General features: G+C 44.5%; 1 protein-coding gene across 1 annotated transcript in view; it reads left to right on the top strand.

Annotated features, from left to right (window-relative positions):
• The window catches only part of LOC129095745 (ankyrin-2-like), an 82,119-nt gene that overhangs the window by 40,713 nt on the left and 15,508 nt on the right, over nt 1-25,898 (top strand). Inside the window, exons 38-42 of the mRNA XM_054604302.1 lie at nt 272-349; nt 477-608; nt 861-1,001; nt 1,115-1,325; nt 1,632-1,710. Coding sequence (XP_054460277.1) covers nt 272-349; nt 477-608; nt 861-1,001; nt 1,115-1,325; nt 1,632-1,710 — 641 coding nt within the window. The remainder of the gene's footprint in view (nt 1-271; nt 350-476; nt 609-860; nt 1,002-1,114; nt 1,326-1,631; nt 1,711-25,898) is intronic.

Here is a 25,898-nt window from a genome sequence, read left to right as displayed (position 1 = left end):
GTTCACTTCTCCTAAAAATGACAAATCTTTGTGTTATCATCCATGTAAACGTCACAGACCCACATTTAATTTCAGAGTAATACAGCCCATACCATAGAATCTTCAGGAAATAACATTGTAGATCTACAATCTTACCAAGTATATTACCATGAATGGTACCTGCAATGTGAAAAAAGCATTACTTTGAGATGTATAGGTAATGGTATTCTACACCTTGAACTGTTGACCATGGTATTAAAAGTTTTGGTTTGGCTTTGACGGCATTTTTTAGTGGATTGGCAGGATGATGCTGACAGGAAAGAGGAGACATTAGCTATCGTTGCAGATCTTCTTGGCTTCAGCTGGACTGGTAAGCTGTCAAACAATGCAATCATTTTGCAAGTATTTTGTTTGAATTGGAACTGATGTATTTCTTCGCAGAACTTAGTGAATGAAGATGAACTTTTAATACCTTGTTTTGTTACCCAACACTCTAGAACTTGCAAGAGAACTGGAATTCAGTGAGGATGATATCCAATTAGTGAGAACAGAGAATCCTAATTCCCTCCAAGAGCAGAGCCATTCCTTGCTGCAGCGCTGGGTTGAGCAGGAAGGCAAACATGCCACAGGTACACTGCGTTTAGTTCTGGCAGATTTAAATTGACGTTTTTCTAGTATTTGTCAATAAAGTAGTATAAACATTGCTATTGAGTTGGAAGATACTGCTTTTTACTTTCATGCATTCCAGGTAATTGTGAGACCACCTGTTCAATGTAGATTCAATGTAATCTTACGTTTTGCAATTTTTTTAATTATTGCTTTGTCGTGTTAATTGAATACTTTTTTAACAGTATATTAATGATTGATAAATCCTTCCACAGAGGATTGTCTGATTAAGAGACTAACCAAGATCAACCGCATGGACATCGTCCATCTTATTGAAACCCAGATGAACAAGTCAGTTCAAGAGCAAACATCTAGAACGTATGCAGAGATAGAGAAGACACTGGATCACAGTGAAGGTAGTAACAGCTCCAAACACTCAACTGAGCAACTACTTTGAAGGCTCTATCTAAAACCAGGCTGTATTTGTGTGTTTGCTAGCACTGTTAATCATCATGTGTGTGTTTTTCAGTGTCAGTGGCTCTATCTTTAGTGCAAGAGGATGCAGACAGCCCCAGAGTTGTGAGAAGGGTGGAATCCGACCGCAGACCACCCCCAGCTGTTTCTGAGGAGGACCTCTCAGTTGCTTCCTTACTGGATATTCCTTCCTGGGCAGAGCCTTCTGGACACACCCACTCAGAGAGCATGCATGGTGACCTGTTGGAGGATCTGGATATCCCACAGTAAATGATTCATTTGAAATTATTTCTGAATCTGCAACACACATGGACAGCGTTAAAAAGGGCCACATCATTTGACGTGCTTCAACTGACGCCCATTGTACTCACCAGACATGCAATATAGGCATAAAGACAAAGAGCATGTTGACACTTTGAAATAGAACAGTGTCATATCCTGACACAAGGGGCTTGCCGGTATTTGCCCATTGTTTATGGGTGTTGCCCTTTAGTCTTGTTAGATTAGAGCTTTGACATATCACATTTATCCAAGTAATATTTTGTGACCTAGCCTTTCCCTTTGTGTTACAGTGAATTGAACCCTAACCTGTGGACCTCTGAGGATGTAATTCCACAGGAAACTACAAGTTACGACAACTTGGATGAGCAAGTAAGTATGCTTGCGACTTCCAAAGAAACAGCACTGGGGAGCCAAGTAACTCAGGTTTTTGACCCCAAAGTGAAAGACCAGCAAGATTGCTGCAGTGTTGAAGTTCATGTCACCATGCCGTTCCAAGGTGGCACTCAGTGCCTGGTCAAAGATGACTCCAGCCAAACCTTACCATTGAAGCAGTGTGGTTGTGAAGATGAGCACGGTCAATCACCTGAAATTCGAAAGTTACCATCATCTATATCTATCAAAGACTTTGGTTTGAGCCTATCAGAGTCAGACCAAGCTGAGACTGACTTCAGTGAGCTTTGTGATGAACTTATCTCTACACCAAAGTTTACAGAAACAGCTAAAACCATTGTCAGAAGAATTTCTGACAACCCTAGCCTGTTCCACCAATCAACTCTGGCCATGACTGAAGATGACATAGATGTAACTCAAAAAAGCAGGCTCTCTCAGAAGTGTACTGACGAGATCACAGCCCAATTACTGTGTGGTCATGACAATATACCACAGGCTTCAGGTGTGAACACGGACTTTAAACCCTTCAAGTCAAGCAAGGAAGAAAATATGAAATCCCAAGTGTACAGTGATGGGTATCATGAAAACATTCCCTTCATTGATGATTTGATTGAACCCATCATAGCTACAGCTAAGTACAGCATGGTGAAACCATTCAAACTGAAGGTACCAAAGACCAATTTGCCACACGGTCTGACAAGTGGCACTGCTCACATGGCTTGTGACTCAACTGATATCACTTTTTTAGAGAACAGCCCTTTGACCCCGGATTCTTTGGCATATGAGAAGCAGTGTGGCTCATTTTCCCCTGTTGATGAAAGGGCTCTATACCCTGTACAGGCACTGATATTAAATGACCCCATAGCTAGACTCTCATCCACTGAATCTTTTATGTCAATTAGTTGTTGTAGGGCAATGTCACCTGACTCTCCTCTGTGGAAAAAACAGGTCTTATCCACAGAATTTTCAAGTATATTGGATGGCAGCCGGGCACTCTCTCCAAGGTCTGATCCTTGTAGTTCACCAGATGTTACAATTAATTTAACTGAAAATGAATATGACCTCAGTCAATCAAATACAAATGAATCTGCACCACTGTCCTCTGACTCTCAAGTACCTAAATATAGTTCACCTATACCGGAAGGTGTACAGATAAAGAGAGATTTCAGAGCATTCTCTCCTGTGACATCAGATATTGAATCTGATGAGTTTTCAGAAAGGGATTGCCGACCATTCTCACCAGAATCACAGAGTTCTCAGTGCAGTTTCTCATTTCTTGAACTCTTCCTTTCAGAACCTATACGAGCCCAACTTATGAGTCAATATTGTGATTATTATTTACTATATTCAGGAGGGAATCCACATTTACTACTACTGACCTCAGCGACTTACACTACAGTCCACCAGGAACTGTGTCAGGGGAGCCCTTTGGCACCAGAATTAGTAGCTTCAGATCACTTGCAATATCCCATGAATCCTCCTTCATCACCTCTTAATGAATCGTTGGATAAAAGAACAGATGCACAAGATTTATTGACATGTCATGCAAAAGCTGAAGAAAGGGCCTCTATGTTAACAACTGCTAGTTCAACTGCAAAATATCTTACACATGCAGATGTCAAAGGTAGCCATATGGCAGATTCAGATTTTTTACTTGATTACTGGTTTTGTAAGTTGAAACCACAATTCCCTGAATACATACCATCACAAGGTCAGTCAGATGATCATTTAACAAACATTACACAAAACACTTCACAACATAAGGATAAGCAAGATTCCATAGATTTGTATTGGGTAAAAGATTCATCAAACAGAAACTCATGCTCAGCTCACAAAAGTCACAAACAATCTGTAGAAACTTGTCATGCTCTCAAGGAACTACCTAAACCCAAACCATTGGTCTTTAACTTGGCAAAGAGACCAAAATACATTTTAGAGTTTACAAATAACATAGCTTCCCCAGAATCTGTGGCGCCAGATGAGCAGTGTTCTTTGTCTCCTCGTGTGACATTTGGCCATATGACGAGAAAACATTGTAACTATTACTTACAGTACTCTGAAAGTAAACCAAAATCACCTCTTTCAACACTGTCAGATATTAAGTATTCCGGATGTGATAAACTTGATAATTTATTTAGTAGCAGGGCGTTGTCCCCAGAATCTGTGTCTTCCGTTTTCGACGTTTTGTACCTGCGGGACTGGTTAGCAGACTTCAGAGCATCCTCCCCAGAATCTGTAGTGTCAGTTGAGGACCAGTCTTTTTCTGCCTTTATGACATTTGGCCTGATGAACAGTCAACATTGTAACTATTACTTACAGTACTCTGAAAGTAGACCAGTATCGCCTCTTTCTATACTGTCAGATGACGAGTATCTCGGATTTTGTCTTGAGGAATGGTATGAAGACAACAGACCAGATTCCTCAGATTCACTTACTTTACAAGTTGATGCCAGACACACAGGTGTAACTGTAACTGCGTCCCCACCATTGTCCGCTGCAAGACCTCTAACATATGCAGATGTTGTGCGTGGCACTACACATGAAATACAAGAAGATGCTTTTTTGGTTTGCAAACCAATTGAGTTTGTGCCTATCCACCCTCCATCGGTGTCGTCACACGAGGAGTGTTTTCATTTCCCCATAGAGGACTGGCTCAACAATTTAAGACCATCGTCTCCCCAATCAGTGTTGTCTCAACGTGATGATAGGCCCTTCTCTCCTGATTCACCTGTAATGCAGTTTGAATCTTCCCAGAACATTTGCGCTGTGGAACCATCTAGACACCAGTCGTTTACACCACAATCAACATTGTCAGACTGGGAAGGTACTGATTTGTGTCTGGAAACCCTGTTTGATGAAACCAGGCCAGAGTCCCCTCAGTCAGACTCATCAGACTTTGAACATGAAGAGATATTTAGTATAAGGGCATTGTCCCCAGACTCCGTGTCTTCTGATTTTGACTTTTTGCACCAGCAAGACTGGTTGGCAGACTTTAGATTATCCTCCCCAGAATCTGTGGCATCTCAAAGTCAACATAGGCCCCTCTCTCCTGATTCACCTGTTCCTCAGTTCGGATCTTCACAGATCTGTTACGATGTGGAACTGGCTAGGCACCAATCGTTTACACCACAATCAACATTGTCAGACTGGGAAGGTACTGATTTGTGTCTGGAAACCCTGTTTGATGAAAACAGAGCAGAGTCCTCGCAGTCAGTTTCATCAGACTTTGAACTTGATAAATTATTTAGTAGCAGGGCGTTGTCCCCAGAATCTGTGTCTTCCGTTTTCGACGTTTTGTACCTGCAAGACTGGTTAGCAGACTTCAGAGCATCCTCCCCAGAATCTGTAGTGTCAGTTGAGGAACAGTCTTTTTCTGCATTCATGACATTTGGCCTGATGAACAGTCAACAATGTAACTATTACTTACAGTACTCTGAAAGTAGACCAGTATCGCCTCTTTCTATACTGTCAGATGACGAGTATCTCGGATTTTGTCTTGAGGAATGGTATGACGACAACAGACCAGATACCTCAGATTCACTTACTTTACAAGTTGATGCCAGACACACAGGTGTAACTGTAACTGCGTCCCCACCATTGTCTGCTGCAAGACCTCTAACATATGCAGATGTTGTGCGTGGCATTACACATGAAATACAAGAAGATGCTTTTTTGGTTTGCAAACCAATTGAGTTTGTGCCTATCCACCCTCCATCATTGTCGTCACACGAGGAGTGTTTTCATTTCCCCATAGAGGACTGGCTCAACAATTTAAGACCATCGTCTCCCCAATCTGTGTTGTCTCAAGGTGATGATAGGCCCTTCTCTCCTGATTCACCTGTAATGCAGTTTGAATCTTCCCAGAACATTTGCGCTGTGGAACCATCTAGACACCAGTCGTTTACACCACAATCAACATATTCTGACTGGGAAGGCACTGATTTGTGTCTGGGAACCCTGTTTGATGAAACCAGGCCAGAGTCCCCGCAATCAGACTCATCAGACTTTGAGCATGAAGAGATATTTAGTATAAGGGCATTGTCCCCAGACTCCGTGTCTTCTGATTTAGACTTTTTGCTCCTGCAAGACTGGTTGGCAGACTTTAGATTATCCTCCCCAGAATCTGTGGCATCTCAAAGTCAACATAGGCCCCTCTCTCCTGATTCACCTGTTCCTCAGTTCGGATCGTCACAGATCTGTTACGATGTGGAACTGGCTAGGCACCAATCGTTTACACCACAATCAACATTGTCAGACTGGGAAGGTACTGATTTGTGTCTGGAAACCCTGTTTGATGAAACCAGGCCAGAGTCCCCTCAGTCAGACTCATCAGACTTTGAACATGAAGAGATATTTAGTATAAGGGCATTGTCCCCAGACTCCGTGTCTTCTGATTTTGACTTTTTGCACCAGCAAGACTGGTTGGCAGACTTTAGATTATCCTCCCCAGAATCTGTGGCATCTCAAAGTCAACATAGGCCCCTCTCTCCTGATTCACCTGTTCCTCAGTTCGGATCTTCACAGATCTGTTATGATGTGGAACCGGCTAGGCACCAATCGTTTACACCACAATCAACATTGTCAGACTGGGAAGGTACTGATTTGTGTCTGGAAACCCTGTTTGATGAAAACAGAGCAGAGTCCTCGCAGTCAGTTTCATCAGACTTTGAACTTGATAAATTATTTAGTAGCAGGGCGTTGTCCCCAGAATCTGTGTCTTCCGTTTTCGACGTTTTGTACCTGCGGGACTGGTTAGCAGACTTCAGAGCATCCTCCCCAGAATCTGTAGTGTCAGTTGAGGACCAGTCTTTTTCTGCCTTTATGACATTTGGCCTGATGAACAGTCAACATTGTAACTATTACTTACAGTACTCTGAAAGTAGACCAGTATCGCCTCTTTCTATACTGTCAGATGACGAGTATCTCGGATTTTGTCTTGAGGAATGGTATGACGACAACAGACCAGATACCTCAGATTCACTTACTTTACAAGTTGATGCCAGACACACAGGTGTAACTGTAACTGCGTCCCCACCATTGTCCGCTGCAAGACCTCTAACATATGCAGATGTTGTGCGTGGCACTACACATGAAATACAAGAAGATGCTTTTTTGGTTTGCAAACCAATTGAGTTTGTGCCTATCCACCCTCCATCAGTGTCGTCACATGAGGAGTGTTTTCATTTCCCCATAGAGGACTGGCTCAACAATTTAAGACCATCGTCTCCCCAATCAGTGTTGTCTCAACGTGATGATAGGCCCTTCTCTCCTGATTCACCTGTAATGCAGTTTGAATCTTCCCAGAACATTTGCGCTGTGGAACCATCTAGACACCAGTCGTTTACACCACAATCAACATATTCTGACTGGGAAGGCACTGATTTGTGTCTGGGAACCCTGTTTGATGAAACCAGGCCAGAGTCCCCGCAATCAGACTCATCAGACTTTGAGCATGAAGAGATATTTAGTATAAGGGCATTGTCCCCAGACTCCGTGTCTTCTGATTTAGACTTTTTGCTCCTGCAAGACTGGTTGGCAGACTTTAGATTATCCTCCCCAGAATCTGTGGCATCTCAAAGTCAACATAGGCCCCTCTCTCCTGATTCACCTGTTCCTCAGTTCGGATCTTCACAGATCTGTTACGATGTGGAACTGGCTAGGCACCAATCGTTTACACCACAATCAACATTGTCAGACTGGGAAGGTACTGATTTGTGTCTGGAAACCCTGTTTGATGAAACCAGGCCAGAGTCCCCTCAGTCAGACTCATCAGACTTTGAACATGAAGAGATATTTAGTATAAGGGCATTGTCCCCAGACTCCGTGTCTTCTGATTTTGACTTTTTGCACCAGCAAGACTGGTTGGCAGACTTTAGATTATCCTCCCCAGAATCTGTGGCATCTCAAAGTCAACATAGGCCCCTCTCTCCTGATTCACCTGTTCCTCAGTTCGGATCTTCACAGATCTGTTATGATGTGGAACCGGCTAGGCACCAATCGTTTACACCACAATCAACATTGTCAGACTGGGAAGGTACTGATTTGTGTCTGGAAACCCTGTTTGATGAAAACAGAGCAGAGTCCTCGCAGTCAGTTTCATCAGACTTTGAACTTGATAAATTATTTAGTAGCAGGGCGTTGTCCCCAGAATCTGTGTCTTCCGTTTTCGACGTTTTGTACCTGCGGGACTGGTTAGCAGACTTCAGAGCATCCTCCCCAGAATCTGTAGTGTCAGTTGAGGACCAGTCTTTTTCTGCCTTTATGACATTTGGCCTGATGAACAGTCAACATTGTAACTATTACTTACAGTACTCTGAAAGTAGACCAGTATCGCCTCTTTCTATACTGTCAGATGACGAGTATCTCGGATTTTGTCTTGAGGAATGGTATGACGACAACAGACCAGATACCTCAGATTCACTTACTTTACAAGTTGATGCCAGACACACAGGTGTAACTGTAACTGCGTCCCCACCATTGTCCGCTGCAAGACCTCTAACATATGCAGATGTTGTGCGTGGCACTACACATGAAATACAAGAAGATGCTTTTTTGGTTTGCAAACCAATTGAGTTTGTGCCTATCCACCCTCCATCAGTGTCGTCACATGAGGAGTGTTTTCATTTCCCCATAGAGGACTGGCTCAACAATTTAAGACCATCGTCTCCCCAATCAGTGTTGTCTCAACGTGATGATAGGCCCTTCTCTCCTGATTCACCTGTAATGCAGTTTGAATCTTCCCAGAACATTTGCGCTGTGGAACCATCTAGACACCAGTCGTTTACACCACAATCAACATATTCTGACTGGGAAGGCACTGATTTGTGTCTGGGAACCCTGTTTGATGAAACCAGGCCAGAGTCCCCGCAATCAGACTCATCAGACTTTGAGCATGAAGAGATATTTAGTATAAGGGCATTGTCCCCAGACTCCGTGTCTTCTGATTTAGACTTTTTGCTCCTGCAAGACTGGTTGGCAGACTTTAGATTATCCTCCCCAGAATCTGTGGCATCTCAAAGTCAACATAGGCCCCTCTCTCCTGATTCACCTGTTCCTCAGTTCGGATCTTCACAGATCTGTTACGATGTGGAACTGGCTAGGCACCAATCGTTTACACCACAATCAACATTGTCAGACTGGGAAGGTACTGATTTGTGTCTGGAAACCCTGTTTGATGAAACCAGGCCAGAGTCCCCTCAGTCAGACTCATCAGACTTTGAACATGAAGAGATATTTAGTATAAGGGCATTGTCCCCAGACTCCGTGTCTTCTGATTTTGACTTTTTGCACCAGCAAGACTGGTTGGCAGACTTTAGATTATCCTCCCCAGAATCTGTGGCATCTCAAAGTCAACATAGGCCCCTCTCTCCTGATTCACCTGTTCCTCAGTTCGGATCTTCACAGATCTGTTATGATGTGGAACCGGCTAGGCACCAATCGTTTACACCACAATCAACATTGTCAGACTGGGAAGGTACTGATTTGTGTCTGGAAACCCTGTTTGATGAAAACAGAGCAGAGTCCTCGCAGTCAGTTTCATCAGACTTTGAACTTGATAAATTATTTAGTAGCAGGGCGTTGTCCCCAGAATCTGTGTCTTCCGTTTTCGACGTTTTGTACCTGCGGGACTGGTTAGCAGACTTCAGAGCATCCTCCCCAGAATCTGTAGTGTCAGTTGAGGACCAGTCTTTTTCTGCCTTTATGACATTTGGCCTGATGAACAGTCAACATTGTAACTATTACTTACAGTACTCTGAAAGTAGACCAGTATCGCCTCTTTCTATACTGTCAGATGACGAGTATCTCGGATTTTGTCTTGAGGAATGGTATGACGACAACAGACCAGATACCTCAGATTCACTTACTTTACAAGTTGATGCCAGACACACAGGTGTAACTGTAACTGCGTCCCCACCATTGTCCGCTGCAAGACCTCTAACATATGCAGATGTTGTGCGTGGCACTACACATGAAATACAAGAAGATGCTTTTTTGGTTTGCAAACCAATTGAGTTTGTGCCTATCCACCCTCCATCAGTGTCGTCACATGAGGAGTGTTTTCATTTCCCCATAGAGGACTGGCTCAACAATTTAAGACCATCGTCTCCCCAATCAGTGTTGTCTCAACGTGATGATAGGCCCTTCTCTCCTGATTCACCTGTAATGCAGTTTGAATCTTCCCAGAACATTTGCGCTGTGGAACCATCTAGACACCAGTCGTTTACACCACAATCAACATATTCTGACTGGGAAGGCACTGATTTGTGTCTGGGAACCCTGTTTGATGAAACCAGGCCAGAGTCCCCGCAATCAGACTCATCAGACTTTGAGCATGAAGAGATATTTAGTATAAGGGCATTGTCCCCAGACTCCGTGTCTTCTGATTTAGACTTTTTGCTCCTGCAAGACTGGTTGGCAGACTTTAGATTATCCTCCCCAGAATCTGTGGCATCTCAAAGTCAACATAGGCCCCTCTCTCCTGATTCACCTGTTCCTCAGTTCGGATCTTCACAGATCTGTTACGATGTGGAACTGGCTAGGCACCAATCGTTTACACCACAATCAACATTGTCAGACTGGGAAGGTACTGATTTGTGTCTGGAAACCCTGTTTGATGAAACCAGGCCAGAGTCCCCTCAGTCAGACTCATCAGACTTTGAACATGAAGAGATATTTAGTATAAGGGCATTGTCCCCAGACTCCGTGTCTTCTGATTTTGACTTTTTGCACCAGCAAGACTGGTTGGCAGACTTTAGATTATCCTCCCCAGAATCTGTGGCATCTCAAAGTCAACATAGGCCCCTCTCTCCTGATTCACCTGTTCCTCAGTTCGGATCTTCACAGATCTGTTATGATGTGGAACCGGCTAGGCACCAATCGTTTACACCACAATCAACATTGTCAGACTGGGAAGGTACTGATTTGTGTCTGGAAACCCTGTTTGATGAAAACAGAGCAGAGTCCTCGCAGTCAGTTTCATCAGACTTTGAACTTGATAAATTATTTAGTAGCAGGGCGTTGTCCCCAGAATCTGTGTCTTCCGTTTTCGACGTTTTGTACCTGCGGGACTGGTTAGCAGACTTCAGAGCATCCTCCCCAGAATCTGTAGTGTCAGTTGAGGACCAGTCTTTTTCTGCCTTTATGACATTTGGCCTGATGAACAGTCAACATTGTAACTATTACTTACAGTACTCTGAAAGTAGACCAGTATCGCCTCTTTCTATACTGTCAGATGACGAGTATCTCGGATTTTGTCTTGAGGAATGGTATGACGACAACAGACCAGATACCTCAGATTCACTTACTTTACAAGTTGATGCCAGACACACAGGTGTAACTGTAACTGCGTCCCCACCATTGTCCGCTGCAAGACCTCTAACATATGCAGATGTTGTGCGTGGCACTACACATGAAATACAAGAAGATGCTTTTTTGGTTTGCAAACCAATTGAGTTTGTGCCTATCCACCCTCCATCAGTGTCGTCACATGAGGAGTGTTTCATTTCCCCATAGAGGACTGGCTCAACAATTTAAGACCATCGTCTCCCCAATCAGTGTTGTCTCAACGTGATGATAGGCCCTTCTCTCCTGATTCACCTGTAATGCAGTTTGAATCTTCCCAGAACATTTGCGCTGTGGAACCATCTAGACACCAGTCGTTTACACCACAATCAACATATTCTGACTGGGAAGGCACTGATTTGTGTCTGGGAACCCTGTTTGATGAAACCAGGCCAGAGTCCCCGCAATCAGACTCATCAGACTTTGAGCATGAAGAGATATTTAGTATAAGGGCATTGTCCCCAGACTCCGTGTCTTCTGATTTAGACTTTTTGCTCCTGCAAGACTGGTTGGCAGACTTTAGATTATCCTCCCCAGAATCTGTGGCATCTCAAAGTCAACATAGGCCCCTCTCTCCTGATTCACCTGTTCCTCAGTTCGGATCTTCACAGATCTGTTACGATGTGGAACTGGCTAGGCACCAATCGTTTACACCACAATCAACATTGTCAGACTGGGAAGGTACTGATTTGTGTCTGGAAACCCTGTTTGATGAAACCAGGCCAGAGTCCCCTCAGTCAGACTCATCAGACTTTGAACATGAAGAGATATTTAGTATAAGGGCATTGTCCCCAGACTCCGTGTCTTCTGATTTTGACTTTTTGCACCAGCAAGACTGGTTGGCAGACTTTAGATTATCCTCCCCAGAATCTGTGGCATCTCAAAGTCAACATAGGCCCCTCTCTCCTGATTCACCTGTTCCTCAGTTCGGATCTTCACAGATCTGTTATGATGTGGAACCGGCTAGGCACCAATCGTTTACACCACAATCAACATTGTCAGACTGGGAAGGTACTGATTTGTGTCTGGAAACCCTGTTTGATGAAAACAGAGCAGAGTCCTCGCAGTCAGTTTCATCAGACTTTGAACTTGATAAATTATTTAGTAGCAGGGCGTTGTCCCCAGAATCTGTGTCTTCCGTTTTCGACGTTTTGTACCTGCGGGACTGGTTAGCAGACTTCAGAGCATCCTCCCCAGAATCTGTAGTGTCAGTTGAGGACCAGTCTTTTTCTGCCTTTATGACATTTGGCCTGATGAACAGTCAACATTGTAACTATTACTTACAGTACTCTGAAAGTAGACCAGTATCGCCTCTTTCTATACTGTCAGATGACGAGTATCTCGGATTTTGTCTTGAGGAATGGTATGACGACAACAGACCAGATACCTCAGATTCACTTACTTTACAAGTTGATGCCAGACACACAGGTGTAACTGTAACTGCGTCCCCACCATTGTCCGCTGCAAGACCTCTAACATATGCAGATGTTGTGCGTGGCACTACACATGAAATACAAGAAGATGCTTTTTTGGTTTGCAAACCAATTGAGTTTGTGCCTATCCACCCTCCATCAGTGTCGTCACATGAGGAGTGTTTTCATTTCCCCATAGAGGACTGGCTCAACAATTTAAGACCATCGTCTCCCCAATCAGTGTTGTCTCAACGTGATGATAGGCCCTTCTCTCCTGATTCACCTGTAATGCAGTTTGAATCTTCCCAGAACATTTGCGCTGTGGAACCATCTAGACACCAGTCGTTTACACCACAATCAACATATTCTGACTGGGAAGGCACTGATTTGTGTCTGGGAACCCTGTTTGATGAAACCAGGCCAGAGTCCCCGCAATCAGACTCATCAGACTTTGAACATGAAGAGATATTTAGTATAAGGGCATTGTCCCCAGACTCCGTGTCTTCTGATTTAGACTTTTTGCTCCTGCAAGACTGGTTGGCAGACTTTAGATTATCCTCCCCAGAATCTGTGGCATCTCAAAGTCAACATAGGCCCCTCTCTCCTGATTCACCTGTTCCTCAGTTCGGATCTTCACAGATCTGTTACGATGTGGAACCGGCTAGGCACCAATCGTTTACACCACAATCAACATTGTCAGACTGGGAAGGTACTGATTTGTGTCTGGAAACCCTGTTTGATGAAAACAGAGCAGCAGAGTCCTCGCAGTCAGTTTCATCAGACTTTGAACTTGATAAATTATTTAGTAGCAGGGCGTTGTCCCCAGAATCTGTGTCTTCCGTTTTCGACGTTTTGTACCTGCAGGACTGGTTAGCAGACTTCAGAGCATCCTCCCCAGAATCTGTAGTGTCAGTTGAGGACCAGTCTTTTTCTGCCTTTATGACATTTGGCCTGATGAACAGTCAACATTGTAACTATTACTTACAGTACTCTGAAAGTAGACCAGTATCGCCTCTTTCTATACTGTCAGATGACGAGTATCTCGGATTTTGTCTTGAGGAATGGTATGACGACAACAGACCAGATACCTCAGATTCACTTACTTTACAAGTTGATGCCAGACACACAGGTGTAACTGTAACTGCGTCCCCACCATTGTCCGCTGCAAGACCTCTAACATATGCAGATGTTGTGCGTGGCACTACACATGAAATACAAGAAGATGCTTTTTTGGTTTGCAAACCAATTGAGTTTGTGCCTATCCACCCTCCATCAGTGTCGTCACATGAGGAGTGTTTTCATTTCCCCATAGAGGACTGGCTCAACAATTTAAGACCATCGTCTCCCCAATCAGTGTTGTCTCAACGTGATGATAGGCCCTTCTCTCCTGATTCACCTGTAATGCAGTTTGAATCTTCCCAGAACATTTGCGCTGTGGAACCATCTAGACACCAGTCGTTTACACCACAATCAACATATTCTGACTGGGAAGGCACTGATTTGTGTCTGGGAACCCTGTTTGATGAAACCAGGCCAGAGTCCCCGCAATCAGACTCATCAGACTTTGAGCATGAAGAGATATTTAGTATAAGGGCATTGTCCCCAGACTCCGTGTCTTCTGATTTAGACTTTTTGCTCCTGCAAGACTGGTTGGCAGACTTTAGATTATCCTCCCCAGAATCTGTGGCATCTCAAAGTCAACATAGGCCCCTCTCTCCTGATTCACCTGTTCCTCAGTTCGGATCTTCACAGATCTGTTACGATGTGGAACTGGCTAGGCACCAATCGTTTACACCACAATCAACATTGTCAGACTGGGAAGGTACTGATTTGTGTCTGGAAACCCTGTTTGATGAAACCAGGCCAGAGTCCCCTCAGTCAGACTCATCAGACTTTGAACATGAAGAGATATTTAGTATAAGGGCATTGTCCCCAGACTCCGTGTCTTCTGATTTTGACTTTTTGCACCAGCAAGACTGGTTGGCAGACTTTAGATTATCCTCCCCAGAATCTGTGGCATCTCAAAGTCAACATAGGCCCCTCTCTCCTGATTCACCTGTTCCTCAGTTCGGATCTTCACAGATCTGTTATGATGTGGAACCGGCTAGGCACCAATCGTTTACACCACAATCAACATTGTCAGACTGGGAAGGTACTGATTTGTGTCTGGAAACCCTGTTTGATGAAAACAGAGCAGAGTCCTCGCAGTCAGTTTCATCAGACTTTGAACTTGATAAATTATTTAGTAGCAGGGCGTTGTCCCCAGAATCTGTGTCTTCCGTTTTCGACGTTTTGTACCTGCGGGACTGGTTAGCAGACTTCAGAGCATCCTCCCCAGAATCTGTAGTGTCAGTTGAGGACCAGTCTTTTTCTGCCTTTATGACATTTGGCCTGATGAACAGTCAACATTGTAACTATTACTTACAGTACTCTGAAAGTAGACCAGTATCGCCTCTTTCTATACTGTCAGATGACGAGTATCTCGGATTTTGTCTTGAGGAATGGTATGACGACAACAGACCAGATACCTCAGATTCACTTACTTTACAAGTTGATGCCAGACACACAGGTGTAACTGTAACTGCGTCCCCACCATTGTCCGCTGCAAGACCTCTAACATATGCAGATGTTGTGCGTGGCACTACACATGAAATACAAGAAGATGCTTTTTTGGTTTGCAAACCAATTGAGTTTGTGCCTATCCACCCTCCATCAGTGTCGTCACACGAGGAGTGTTTTCATTTCCCCAAGAGGACTGGCTCAACAATTTAAGACCATCGTCTCCCCAATCAGTGTTGTCTCAACGTGATGATAGGCCCTTCTCTCCTGATTCACCTGTAATGCAGTTTGAATCTTCCCAGAACATTTGCGCTGTGGAACCATCTAGACACCAGTCGTTTACACCACAATCAACATATTCTGACTGGGAAGGCACTGATTTGTGTCTGGGAACCCTGTTTGATGAAACCAGGCCAGAGTCCCCGCAATCAGACTCATCAGACTTTGAGCATGAAGAGATATTTAGTATAAGGGCATTGTCCCCAGACTCCGTGTCTTCTGATTTAGACTTTTTGCTCCTGCAAGACTGGTTGGCAGACTTTAGATTATCCTCCCCAGAATCTGTGGCATCTCAAAGTCAACATAGGCCCCTCTCTCCTGATTCACCTGTTCCTCAGTTCGGATCTTCACAGATCTGTTACGATGTGGAACTGGCTAGGCACCAATCGTTTACACCACAATCAACATTGTCAGACTGGGAAGGTACTGATTTGTGTCTGGAAACCCTGTTTGATGAAACCAGGCCAGAGTCCCCTCAGTCAGACTCATCAGACTTTGAACATGAAGAGATATTTAGTATAAGGGCATTGTCCCCAGACTCCGTGTCTTCTGATTTTGACTTTTTGCACCAGCAAGACTGGTTGGCAGACTTTAGATTATCCTCCCCAGAATCTGTGGCATCTCAAAGTCAACATAGGCCCCTCTCTCCTGATTCACCTGTTCCTCAGTTCGGATCTTCACAGATCTGTTATGATGTGGAACCGGCTAGGCACCAATCGTTTACACCACAATCAACATTGTCAGACTGGGAAGGTACTGATTTGTGTCTGGAAACCCTGTTTGATGAAAACAGAGCAGAGTCCTCGCAGTCAGTTTCATCAGACTTTGAACTTGATAAATTATTTAGTAGCAGGGCGTTGTCCCCAGAATCTGTGTCTTCCGTTTTCGACGTTTTGTACCTGCGGGACTGGTTAGCAGACTTCAGAGCATCCTCCCCAGAATCTGTAGTGTCAGTTGAGGACCAGTCTTTTTCTGCCTTTATGACATTTGGCCTGATGAACAGTCAACATTGTAACTATTACTTACAGTACTCTGAAAGTAGACCAGTATCGCCTCTTTCTATACTGTCAGATGACGAGTATCTCGGATTTTGTCTTGAGGAATGGTATGACGACAACAGACCAGATACCTCAGATTCACTTACTTTACAAGTTGATGCCAGACACACAGGTGTAACTGTAACTGCGTCCCCACCATTGTCCGCTGCAAGACCTCTAACATATGCAGATGTTGTGCGTGGCACTACACATGAAATACAAGAAGATGCTTTTTTGGTTTGCAAACCAATTGAGTTTGTGCCTATCCACCCTCCATCAGTGTCGTCACACGAGGAGTGTTTTCATTTCCCCATAGAGGACTGGCTCAACAATTTAAGACCATCGTCTCCCCAATCAGTGTTGTCTCAACGTGATGATAGGCCCTTCTCTCCTGATTCACCTGTAATGCAGTTTGAATCTTCCCAGAACATTTGCGCTGTGGAACCATCTAGACACCAGTCGTTTACACCACAATCAACATATTCTGACTGGGAAGGCACTGATTTGTGTCTGGGAACCCTGTTTGATGAAACCAGGCCAGAGTCCCCGCAATCAGACTCATCAGACTTTGAGCATGAAGAGATATTTAGTATAAGGGCATTGTCCCCAGACTCCGTGTCTTCTGATTTAGACTTTTTGCTCCTGCAAGACTGGTTGGCAGACTTTAGATTATCCTCCCCAGAATCTGTGGCATCTCAAAGTCAACATAGGCCCCTCTCTCCTGATTCACCTGTTCCTCAGTTCGGATCTTCACAGATCTGTTACGATGTGGAACTGGCTAGGCACCAATCGTTTACACCACAATCAACATTGTCAGACTGGGAAGGTACTGATTTGTGTCTGGAAACCCTGTTTGATGAAACCAGGCCAGAGTCCCCTCAGTCAGACTCATCAGACTTTGAACATGAAGAGATATTTAGTATAAGGGCATTGTCCCCAGACTCCGTGTCTTCTGATTTTGACTTTTTGCACCAGCAAGACTGGTTGGCAGACTTTAGATTATCCTCCCCAGAATCTGTGGCATCTCAAAGTCAACATAGGCCCCTCTCTCCTGATTCACCTGTTCCTCAGTTCGGATCTTCACAGATCTGTTATGATGTGGAACCGGCTAGGCACCAATCGTTTACACCACAATCAACATTGTCAGACTGGGAAGGTACTGATTTGTGTCTGGAAACCCTGTTTGATGAAAACAGAGCAGAGTCCTCGCAGTCAGTTTCATCAGACTTTGAACTTGATAAATTATTTAGTAGCAGGGCGTTGTCCCCAGAATCTGTGTCTTCCGTTTTCGACGTTTTGTACCTGCGGGACTGGTTAGCAGACTTCAGAGCATCCTCCCCAGAATCTGTAGTGTCAGTTGAGGACCAGTCAACTGCCTTTATGACATTTGGCCTGATGAACAGTCAACATTGTAACTATTACTTACAGTACTCTGAAAGTAGACCAGTATCGCCTCTTTCTATACTGTCAGATGACGAGTATCTCGGATTTTGTCTTGAGGAATGGTATGACGACAACAGACCAGATACCTCAGATTCACTTACTTTACAAGTTGATGCCAGACACACAGGTGTAACTGTAACTGCGTCCCCACCATTGTCCGCTGCAAGACCTCTAACATATGCAGATGTTGTGCGTGGCACTACACATGAAATACAAGAAGATGCTTTTTTGGTTTGCAAACCAATTGAGTTTGTGCCTATCCACCCTCCATCAGTGTCGTCACACGAGGAGTGTTTTCATTTCCCCATAGAGGACTGGCTCAACAATTTAAGACCATCGTCTCCCCAATCAGTGTTGTCTCAACGTGATGATAGGCCCTTCTCTCCTGATTCACCTGTAATGCAGTTTGAATCTTCCCAGAACATTTGCGCTGTGGAACCATCTAGACACCAGTCGTTTACACCACAATCAACATATTCTGACTGGGAAGGCACTGATTTGTGTCTGGGAACCCTGTTTGATGAAACCAGGCCAGAGTCCCCTCAGTCAGACTCATCAGACTTTGAACATGAAGAGATATTTAGTATAAGGGCATTGTCCCCAGACTCCGTGTCTTCTGATTTTGACTTTTTGCACCAGCAAGACTGGTTGGCAGACTTTAGATTATCCTCCCCAGAATCTGTGGCATCTCAAAGTCAACATAGGCCCCTCTCTCCTGATTCACCTGTTCCTCAGTTCGGATCTTCACAGATCTGTTATGATGTGGAACCGGCTAGGCACCAATCGTTTACACCACAATCAACATTGTCAGACTGGGAAGGTACTGATTTGTGTCTGGAAACCCTGTTTGATGAAAACAGAGCAGAGTCCTCGCAGTCAGTTTCATCAGACTTTGAACTTGATAAATTATTTAGTAGCAGGGCCTCCCCAGAATCTGTGTCTTCCGTTTTCGACGTTTTGTACCTGCGGGACTGGTTAGCAGACTTCAGAGCATCCTCCCCAGAATCTGTAGTGTCAGTTGAGGACCAGTCTTTTTCTGCCTTTATGACATTTGGCCTGATGAACAGTCAACATTGTAACTATTACTTACAGTACTCTGAAAGTAGACCAGTATCGCCTCTTTCTATACTGTCAGATGACGAGTATCTCGGATTTTGTCTTGAGGAATGGTATGACGACAACAGACCAGATACCTCAGATTCACTTACTTTACAAGTTGATGCCAGACACACAGGTGTAACTGTAACTGCGTCCCCACCATTGTCCGCTGCAAGACCTCTAACATATGCAGATGTTGTGCGTGGCACTACACATGAAATACAAGAAGATGCTTTTTTGGTTTGCAAACCAATTGAGTTTGTGCCTATCCACCCTCCATCAGTGTCGTCACACGAGGAGTGTTTTCATTTCCCCATAGAGGACTGGCTCAACAATTTAAGACCATCGTCTCCCCAATCAGTGTTGTCTCAACGTGATGATAGGCCCTTCTCTCCTGATTCACCTGTAATGCAGTTTGAATCTTCCCAGAACATTTGCGCTGTGGAACCATCTAGACACCAGTCGTTTACACCACAATCAACATATTCTGACTGGGAAGGCACTGATTTGTGTCTGGGAACCCTGTTTGATGAAACCAGGCCAGAGTCCCCATGAAGAGATATTTAGTATAAGGGCAATCAGACTCATCAGACTTTGAACATGAAGAGATATTTAGTATAAGGGCATTGTCCCCAGACTCCGTGTCTTCTGATTTAGACTTTTTGCTCCTGCAAGACTGGTTGGCAGACTTTAGATTATCCTCCCCAGAATCTGTGGCATCTCAAAGTCAACATAGGCCCCTCTCTCCTGATTCACCTGTTCCTCAGTTCGGATCTTCACAGATCTGTTACGATGTGGAACCGGCTAGGCACCAATCGTTTACACCACAATCAACATTGTCAGACTGGGAAGGTACTGATTTGTGTCTGGAAACCCTGTTTGATGAAAACAGAGCAGAGTCCTCGCAGTCAGTTTCATCAGACTTTGAACTTGATAAATTATTTAGTAGCAGGGCGTTGTCCCCAGAATCTGTGTCTTCCGTTTTCGACGTTTTGTACCTGCAGGACTGGTTAGCAGACTTCAGAGCATCCTCCCCAGAATCTGTAGTGTCAGTTGAGGACCAGTCTTTTTCTGCCTTTATGACATTTGGCCTGATGAACAGTCAACATTGTAACTATTACTTACAGTACTCTGAAAGTAGACCAGTATCGCCTCTTTCTATACTGTCAGATGAGTAGACCAGTATCTCGGATTTTGTCTTGAGGAATGGTATGACGACAACAGACCAGATACCTCAGATTCACTTACTTTACAAGTTGATGCCAGACACACAGGTGTAACTGTAACTGCGTCCCCACCATTGTCCGCTGCAAGACCTCTAACATATGCAGATGTTGTGCGTGGCACTACACATAAGAAGATGCTTTTTTGGTTTGCAAACCAATTGAGTTTGTGCCTATCCACCCTCCATCAGTGTCGTCACACGAGGAGTGTTTTCATTTCCCCATAGAGGACTGGCTCAACAATTTAAGACCATCGTCTCCCCAATCAGTGTTGTCTCAACGTGATGATAGGCCCTTCTCTCCTGATTCACCTGTAATGCAGTTTGAATCTTCCCAGAACATTTGCGCTGTGGAACCATCTAGACACCAGTCGTTTACACCACAATCAACATATTCTGACTGGGAAGGCACTGATTTGTGTCTGGGAACCCTGTTTGATGAAACCAGGCCAGAGTCCCCGCAATCAGACTCATCAGACTTTGAGCATGAAGAGATATTTAGTATAAGGGCATTGTCCCCAGACTCCGTGTCTTCTGATTTAGACTTTTTGCTCCTGCAAGACTGGTTGGCAGACTTTAGATTATCCTCCCCAGAATCTGTGGCATCTCAAAGTCAACATAGGCCCCTCTCTCCTGATTCACCTGTTCCTCAGTTCGGATCTTCACAGATCTGTTACGATGTGGAACTGGCTAGGCACCAATCGTTTACACCACAATCAACATTGTCAGACTGGGAAGGTACTGATTTGTGTCTGGAAACCCTGTTTGATGAAACCAGGCCAGAGTCCCCTCAGTCAGACTCATCAGACTTTGAACATGAAGAGATATTTAGTATAAGGGCATTGTCCCCAGACTCCGTGTCTTCTGATTTTGACTTTTTGCACCAGCAAGACTGGTTGGCAGACTTTAGATTATCCTCCCCAGAATCTGTGGCATCTCAAAGTCAACATAGGCCCCTCTCTCCTGATTCACCTGTTCCTCAGTTCGGATCTTCACAGATCTGTTATGATGTGGAACCGGCTAGGCACCAATCGTTTACACCACAATCAACATTGTCAGACTGGGAAGGTACTGATTTGTGTCTGGAAACCCTGTTTGATGAAAACAGAGCAGAGTCCTCGCAGTCAGTTTCATCAGACTTTGAACTTGATAAATTATTTAGTAGCAGGGCGTTGTCCCCAGAATCTGTGTCTTCCGTTTTCGACGTTTTGTACCTGCGGGACTGGTTAGCAGACTTCAGAGCATCCTCCCCAGAATCTGTAGTGTCAGTTGAGGACCAGTCTTTTTCTGCCTTTATGACATTTGGCCTGATGAACAGTCAACATTGTAACTATTACTTACAGTACTCTGAAAGTAGACCAGTATCGCCTCTTTCTATACTGTCAGATGACGAGTATCTCGGATTTTGTCTTGAGGAATGGTATGACGACAACAGACCAGATACCTCAGATTCACTTACTTTACAAGTTGATGCCAGACACACAGGTGTAACTGTAACTGCGTCCCCACCATTGTCCGCTGCAAGACCTCTAACATATGCAGATGTTGTGCGTGGCACTACACATGAAATACAAGAAGATGCTTTTTTGGTTTGCAAACCAATTGAGTTTGTGCCTATCCACCCTCCATCAGTGTCGTCACACGAGGAGTGTTTTCATTTCCCCATAGAGGACTGGCTCAACAATTTAAGACCATCGTCTCCCCAATCAGTGTTGTCTCAACGTGATGATAGGCCCTTCTCTCCTGATTCACCTGTAATGCAGTTTGAATCTTCCCAGAACATTTGCGCTGTGGAACCATCTAGACACCAGTCGTTTACACCACAATCAACATATTCTGACTGGGAAGGCACTGATTTGTGTCTGGGAACCCTGTTTGATGAAACCAGGCCAGAGTCCCCGCAATCAGACTCATCAGACTTTGAGCATGAAGAGATATTTAGTATAAGGGCATTGTCCCCAGACTCCGTGTCTTCTGATTTAGACTTTTTGCTCCTGCAAGACTGGTTGGCAGACTTTAGATTATCCTCCCCAGAATCTGTGGCATCTCAAAGTCAACATAGGCCCCTCTCTCCTGATTCACCTGTTCCTCAGTTCGGATCTTCACAGATCTGTTACGATGTGGAACCGGCTAGGCACCAATCGTTTACACCACAATCAACATTGTCAGACTGGGAAGGTACAATCAACATTTCAGTGTCTGTGGAAACCCTGTTTGATGAAAACAGAGCAGAGTCCTCGCAGTCAGTTTCATCAGACTTTGAACTTGATAAATTATTTAGTAGCAGGGCGTTGTCCCCAGAATCTGTGTCTTCCGTTTTCGACGTTTTGTACCTGCGGGACTGGTTAGCAGACTTCAGAGCATCCTCCCCAGAATCTGTAGTGTCAGTTGAGGACCAGTCTTTTTCTGCCTTTATGACATTTGGCCTGATGAACAGTCAACATTGTAACTATTACTTACAGTACTCTGAAAGTAGACCAGTATCGCCTCTTTCTATACTGTCAGATGACGAGTATCTCGGATTTTGTCTTGAGGAATGGTATGACGACAACAGACCAGATACCTCAGATTCACTTACTTTACAAGTTGATGCCAGACACACAGGTGTAACTGTAACTGCGTCCCCACCATTGTCCGCTGCAAGACCTCTAACATATGCAGATGTTGTGCGTGGCACTACACATGAAATACAAGAAGATGCTTTTTTGGTTTGCAAACCAATTGAGTTTGTGCCTATCCACCCTCCATCAGTGTCGTCACACGAGGAGTGTTTTCATTTCCCCATAGAGGACTGGCTCAACAATTTAAGACCATCGTCTCCCCAATCAGTGTTGTCTCAACGTGATGATAGGCCCTTCTCTCCTGATTCACCTGTAATGCAGTTTGAATCTTCCCAGAACATTTGCGCTGTGGAACCATCTAGACACCAGTCGTTTACACCACAATCAACATATTCTGACTGGGAAGGCACTGATTTGTGTCTGGGAACCCTGTTTGATGAAACCAGGCCAGAGTCCCCGCAATCAGACTCATCAGACTTTGAGCATGAAGAGATATTTAGTATAAGGGCATTGTCCCCAGACTCCGTGTCTTCTGATTTAGACTTTTTGCTCCTGCAAGACTGGTTGGCAGACTTAGATTATCCTCCCCAGAATCTGTGGCATCTCAAAGTCAACATAGGCCCCTCTCTCCTGATTCACCTGTTCCTCAGTTCGGATCTTCACAGATCTGTTACGATGTGGAACTGGCTAGGCACCAATCGTTTACACCACAATCAACATTGTCAGACTGGGAAGGTACTGATTTGTGTCTGGAAACCCTGTTTGATGAAACCAGGCCAGAGTCCCCTCAGTCAGACTCATCAGACTTTGAACATGAAGAGATATTTAGTATAAGGGCATTGTCCCCAGACTCCGTGTCTTCTGATTTTGACTTTTTGCACCAGCAAGACTGGTTGGCAGACTTTAGATTATCCTCCCCAGAATCTGTGGCATCTCAAAGTCAACATAGGCCCCTCTCTCCTGATTCACCTGTTCCTCAGTTCGGATCTTCACAGATCTGTTATGATGTGGAACCGGCTAGGCACCAATCGTTTACACCACAATCAACATTGTCAGACTGGGAAGGTACTGATTTGTGTCTGGAAACCCTGTTTGATGAAAACAGAGCAGAGTCCTCGCAGTCAGTTTCATCAGACTTTGAACTTGATAAATTATTTAGTAGCAGGGCGTTGTCCCCAGAATCTGTGTCTTCCGTTTTCGACGTTTTGTACCTGCGGGACTGGTTAGCAGACTTCAGAGCATCCTCCCCAGAATCTGTAGTGTCAGTTGAGGACCAGTCTTTTTCTGCCTTTATGACATTTGGCCTGATGAACAGTCAACATTGTAACTATTACTTACAGTACTCTGAAAGTAGACCAGTATCGCCTCTTTCTATACTGTCAGATGACGAGTATCTCGGATTTTGTCTTGAGGAATGGTATGACGACAACAGACCAGATACCTCAGATTCACTTACTTTACAAGTTGATGCCAGACACACAGGTGTAACTGTAACTGCGTCCCCACCATTGTCCGCTGCAAGACCTCTAACATATGCAGATGTTGTGCGTGGCACTACACATGAAATACAAGAAGATGCTTTTTTGGTTTGCAAACCAATTGAGTTTGTGCCTATCCACCCTCCATCAGTGTCGTCACATGAGGAGTGTTTTCATTTCCCCATAGAGGACTGGCTCAACAATTTAAGACCATCGTCTCCCCAATCAGTGTTGTCTCAACGTGATGATAGGCCCTTCTCTCCTGATTCACCTGTAATGCAGTTTGAATCTTCCCAGAACATTTGCGCTGTGGAACCATCTAGACACCAGTCGTTTACACCACAATCAACATATTCTGACTGGGAAGGCACTGATTTGTGTCTGGGAACCCTGTTTGATGAAACCAGGCCAGAGTCCCCGCAATCAGACTCATCAGACTTTGAGCATGAAGAGATATTTAGTATAAGGGCATTGTCCCCAGACTCCGTGTCTTCTGATTTAGACTTTTTGCTCCTGCAAGACTGGTTGGCAGACTTTAGATTATCCTCCCCAGAATCTGTGGCATCTCAAAGTCAACATAGGCCCCTCTCTCCTGATTCACCTGTTCCTCAGTTCGGATCTTCACAGATCTGTTACGATGTGGAACTGGCTAGGCACCAATCGTTTACACCACAATCAACATTGTCAGACTGGGAAGGTACTGATTTGTGTCTGGAAACCCTGTTTGATGAAACCAGGCCAGAGTCCCCTCAGTCAGACTCATCAGACTTTGAACATGAAGAGATATTTAGTATAAGGGCATTGTCCCCAGACTCCGTGTCTTCTGATTTTGACTTTTTGCACCAGCAAGACTGGTTGGCAGACTTTAGATTATCCTCCCCAGAATCTGTGGCATCTCAAAGTCAACATAGGCCCCTCTCTCCTGATTCACCTGTTCCTCAGTTCGGATCTTCACAGATCTGTTATGATGTGGAACCGGCTAGGCACCAATCGTTTACACCACAATCAACATTGTCAGACTGGGAAGGTACTGATTTGTGTCTGGAAACCCTGTTTGATGAAAACAGAGCAGAGTCCTCGCAGTCAGTTTCATCAGACTTTGAACTTGATAAATTATTTAGTAGCAGGGCGTTGTCCCCAGAATCTGTGTCTTCCGTTTTCGACGTTTTGTACCTGCGGGACTGGTTAGCAGACTTCAGAGCATCCTCCCCAGAATCTGTAGTGTCAGTTGAGGACCAGTCTTTTTCTGCCTTTATGACATTTGGCCTGATGAACAGTCAACATTGTAACTATTACTTACAGTACTCTGAAAGTAGACCAGTATCGCCTCTTTCTATACTGTCAGATGACGAGTATCTCGGATTTTGTCTTGAGGAATGGTATGACGACAACAGACCAGATACCTCAGATTCACTTACTTTACAAGTTGATGCCAGACACACAGGTGTAACTGTAACTGCGTCCCCACCATTGTCCGCTGCAAGACCTCTAACATATGCAGATGTTGTGCGTGGCACTACACATGAAATACAAGAAGATGCTTTTTTGGTTTGCAAACCAATTGAGTTTGTGCCTATCCACCCTCCATCAGTGTCGTCACACGAGGAGTGTTTTCATTTCCCCATAGAGGACTGGCTCAACAATTTAAGACCATCGTCTCCCCAATCAGTGTTGTCTCAACGTGATGATAGGCCCTTCTCTCCTGATTCACCTGTAATGCAGTTTGAATCTTCCCA

This window comes from Anoplopoma fimbria, chromosome 9 (assembly GCF_027596085.1).
Source record: "Anoplopoma fimbria isolate UVic2021 breed Golden Eagle Sablefish chromosome 9, Afim_UVic_2022, whole genome shotgun sequence".
Taxonomy (NCBI): Eukaryota; Metazoa; Chordata; class Actinopteri; order Perciformes; family Anoplopomatidae; genus Anoplopoma; species Anoplopoma fimbria.
This window is presented reverse-complemented; position numbering and strand designations above follow the sequence as displayed.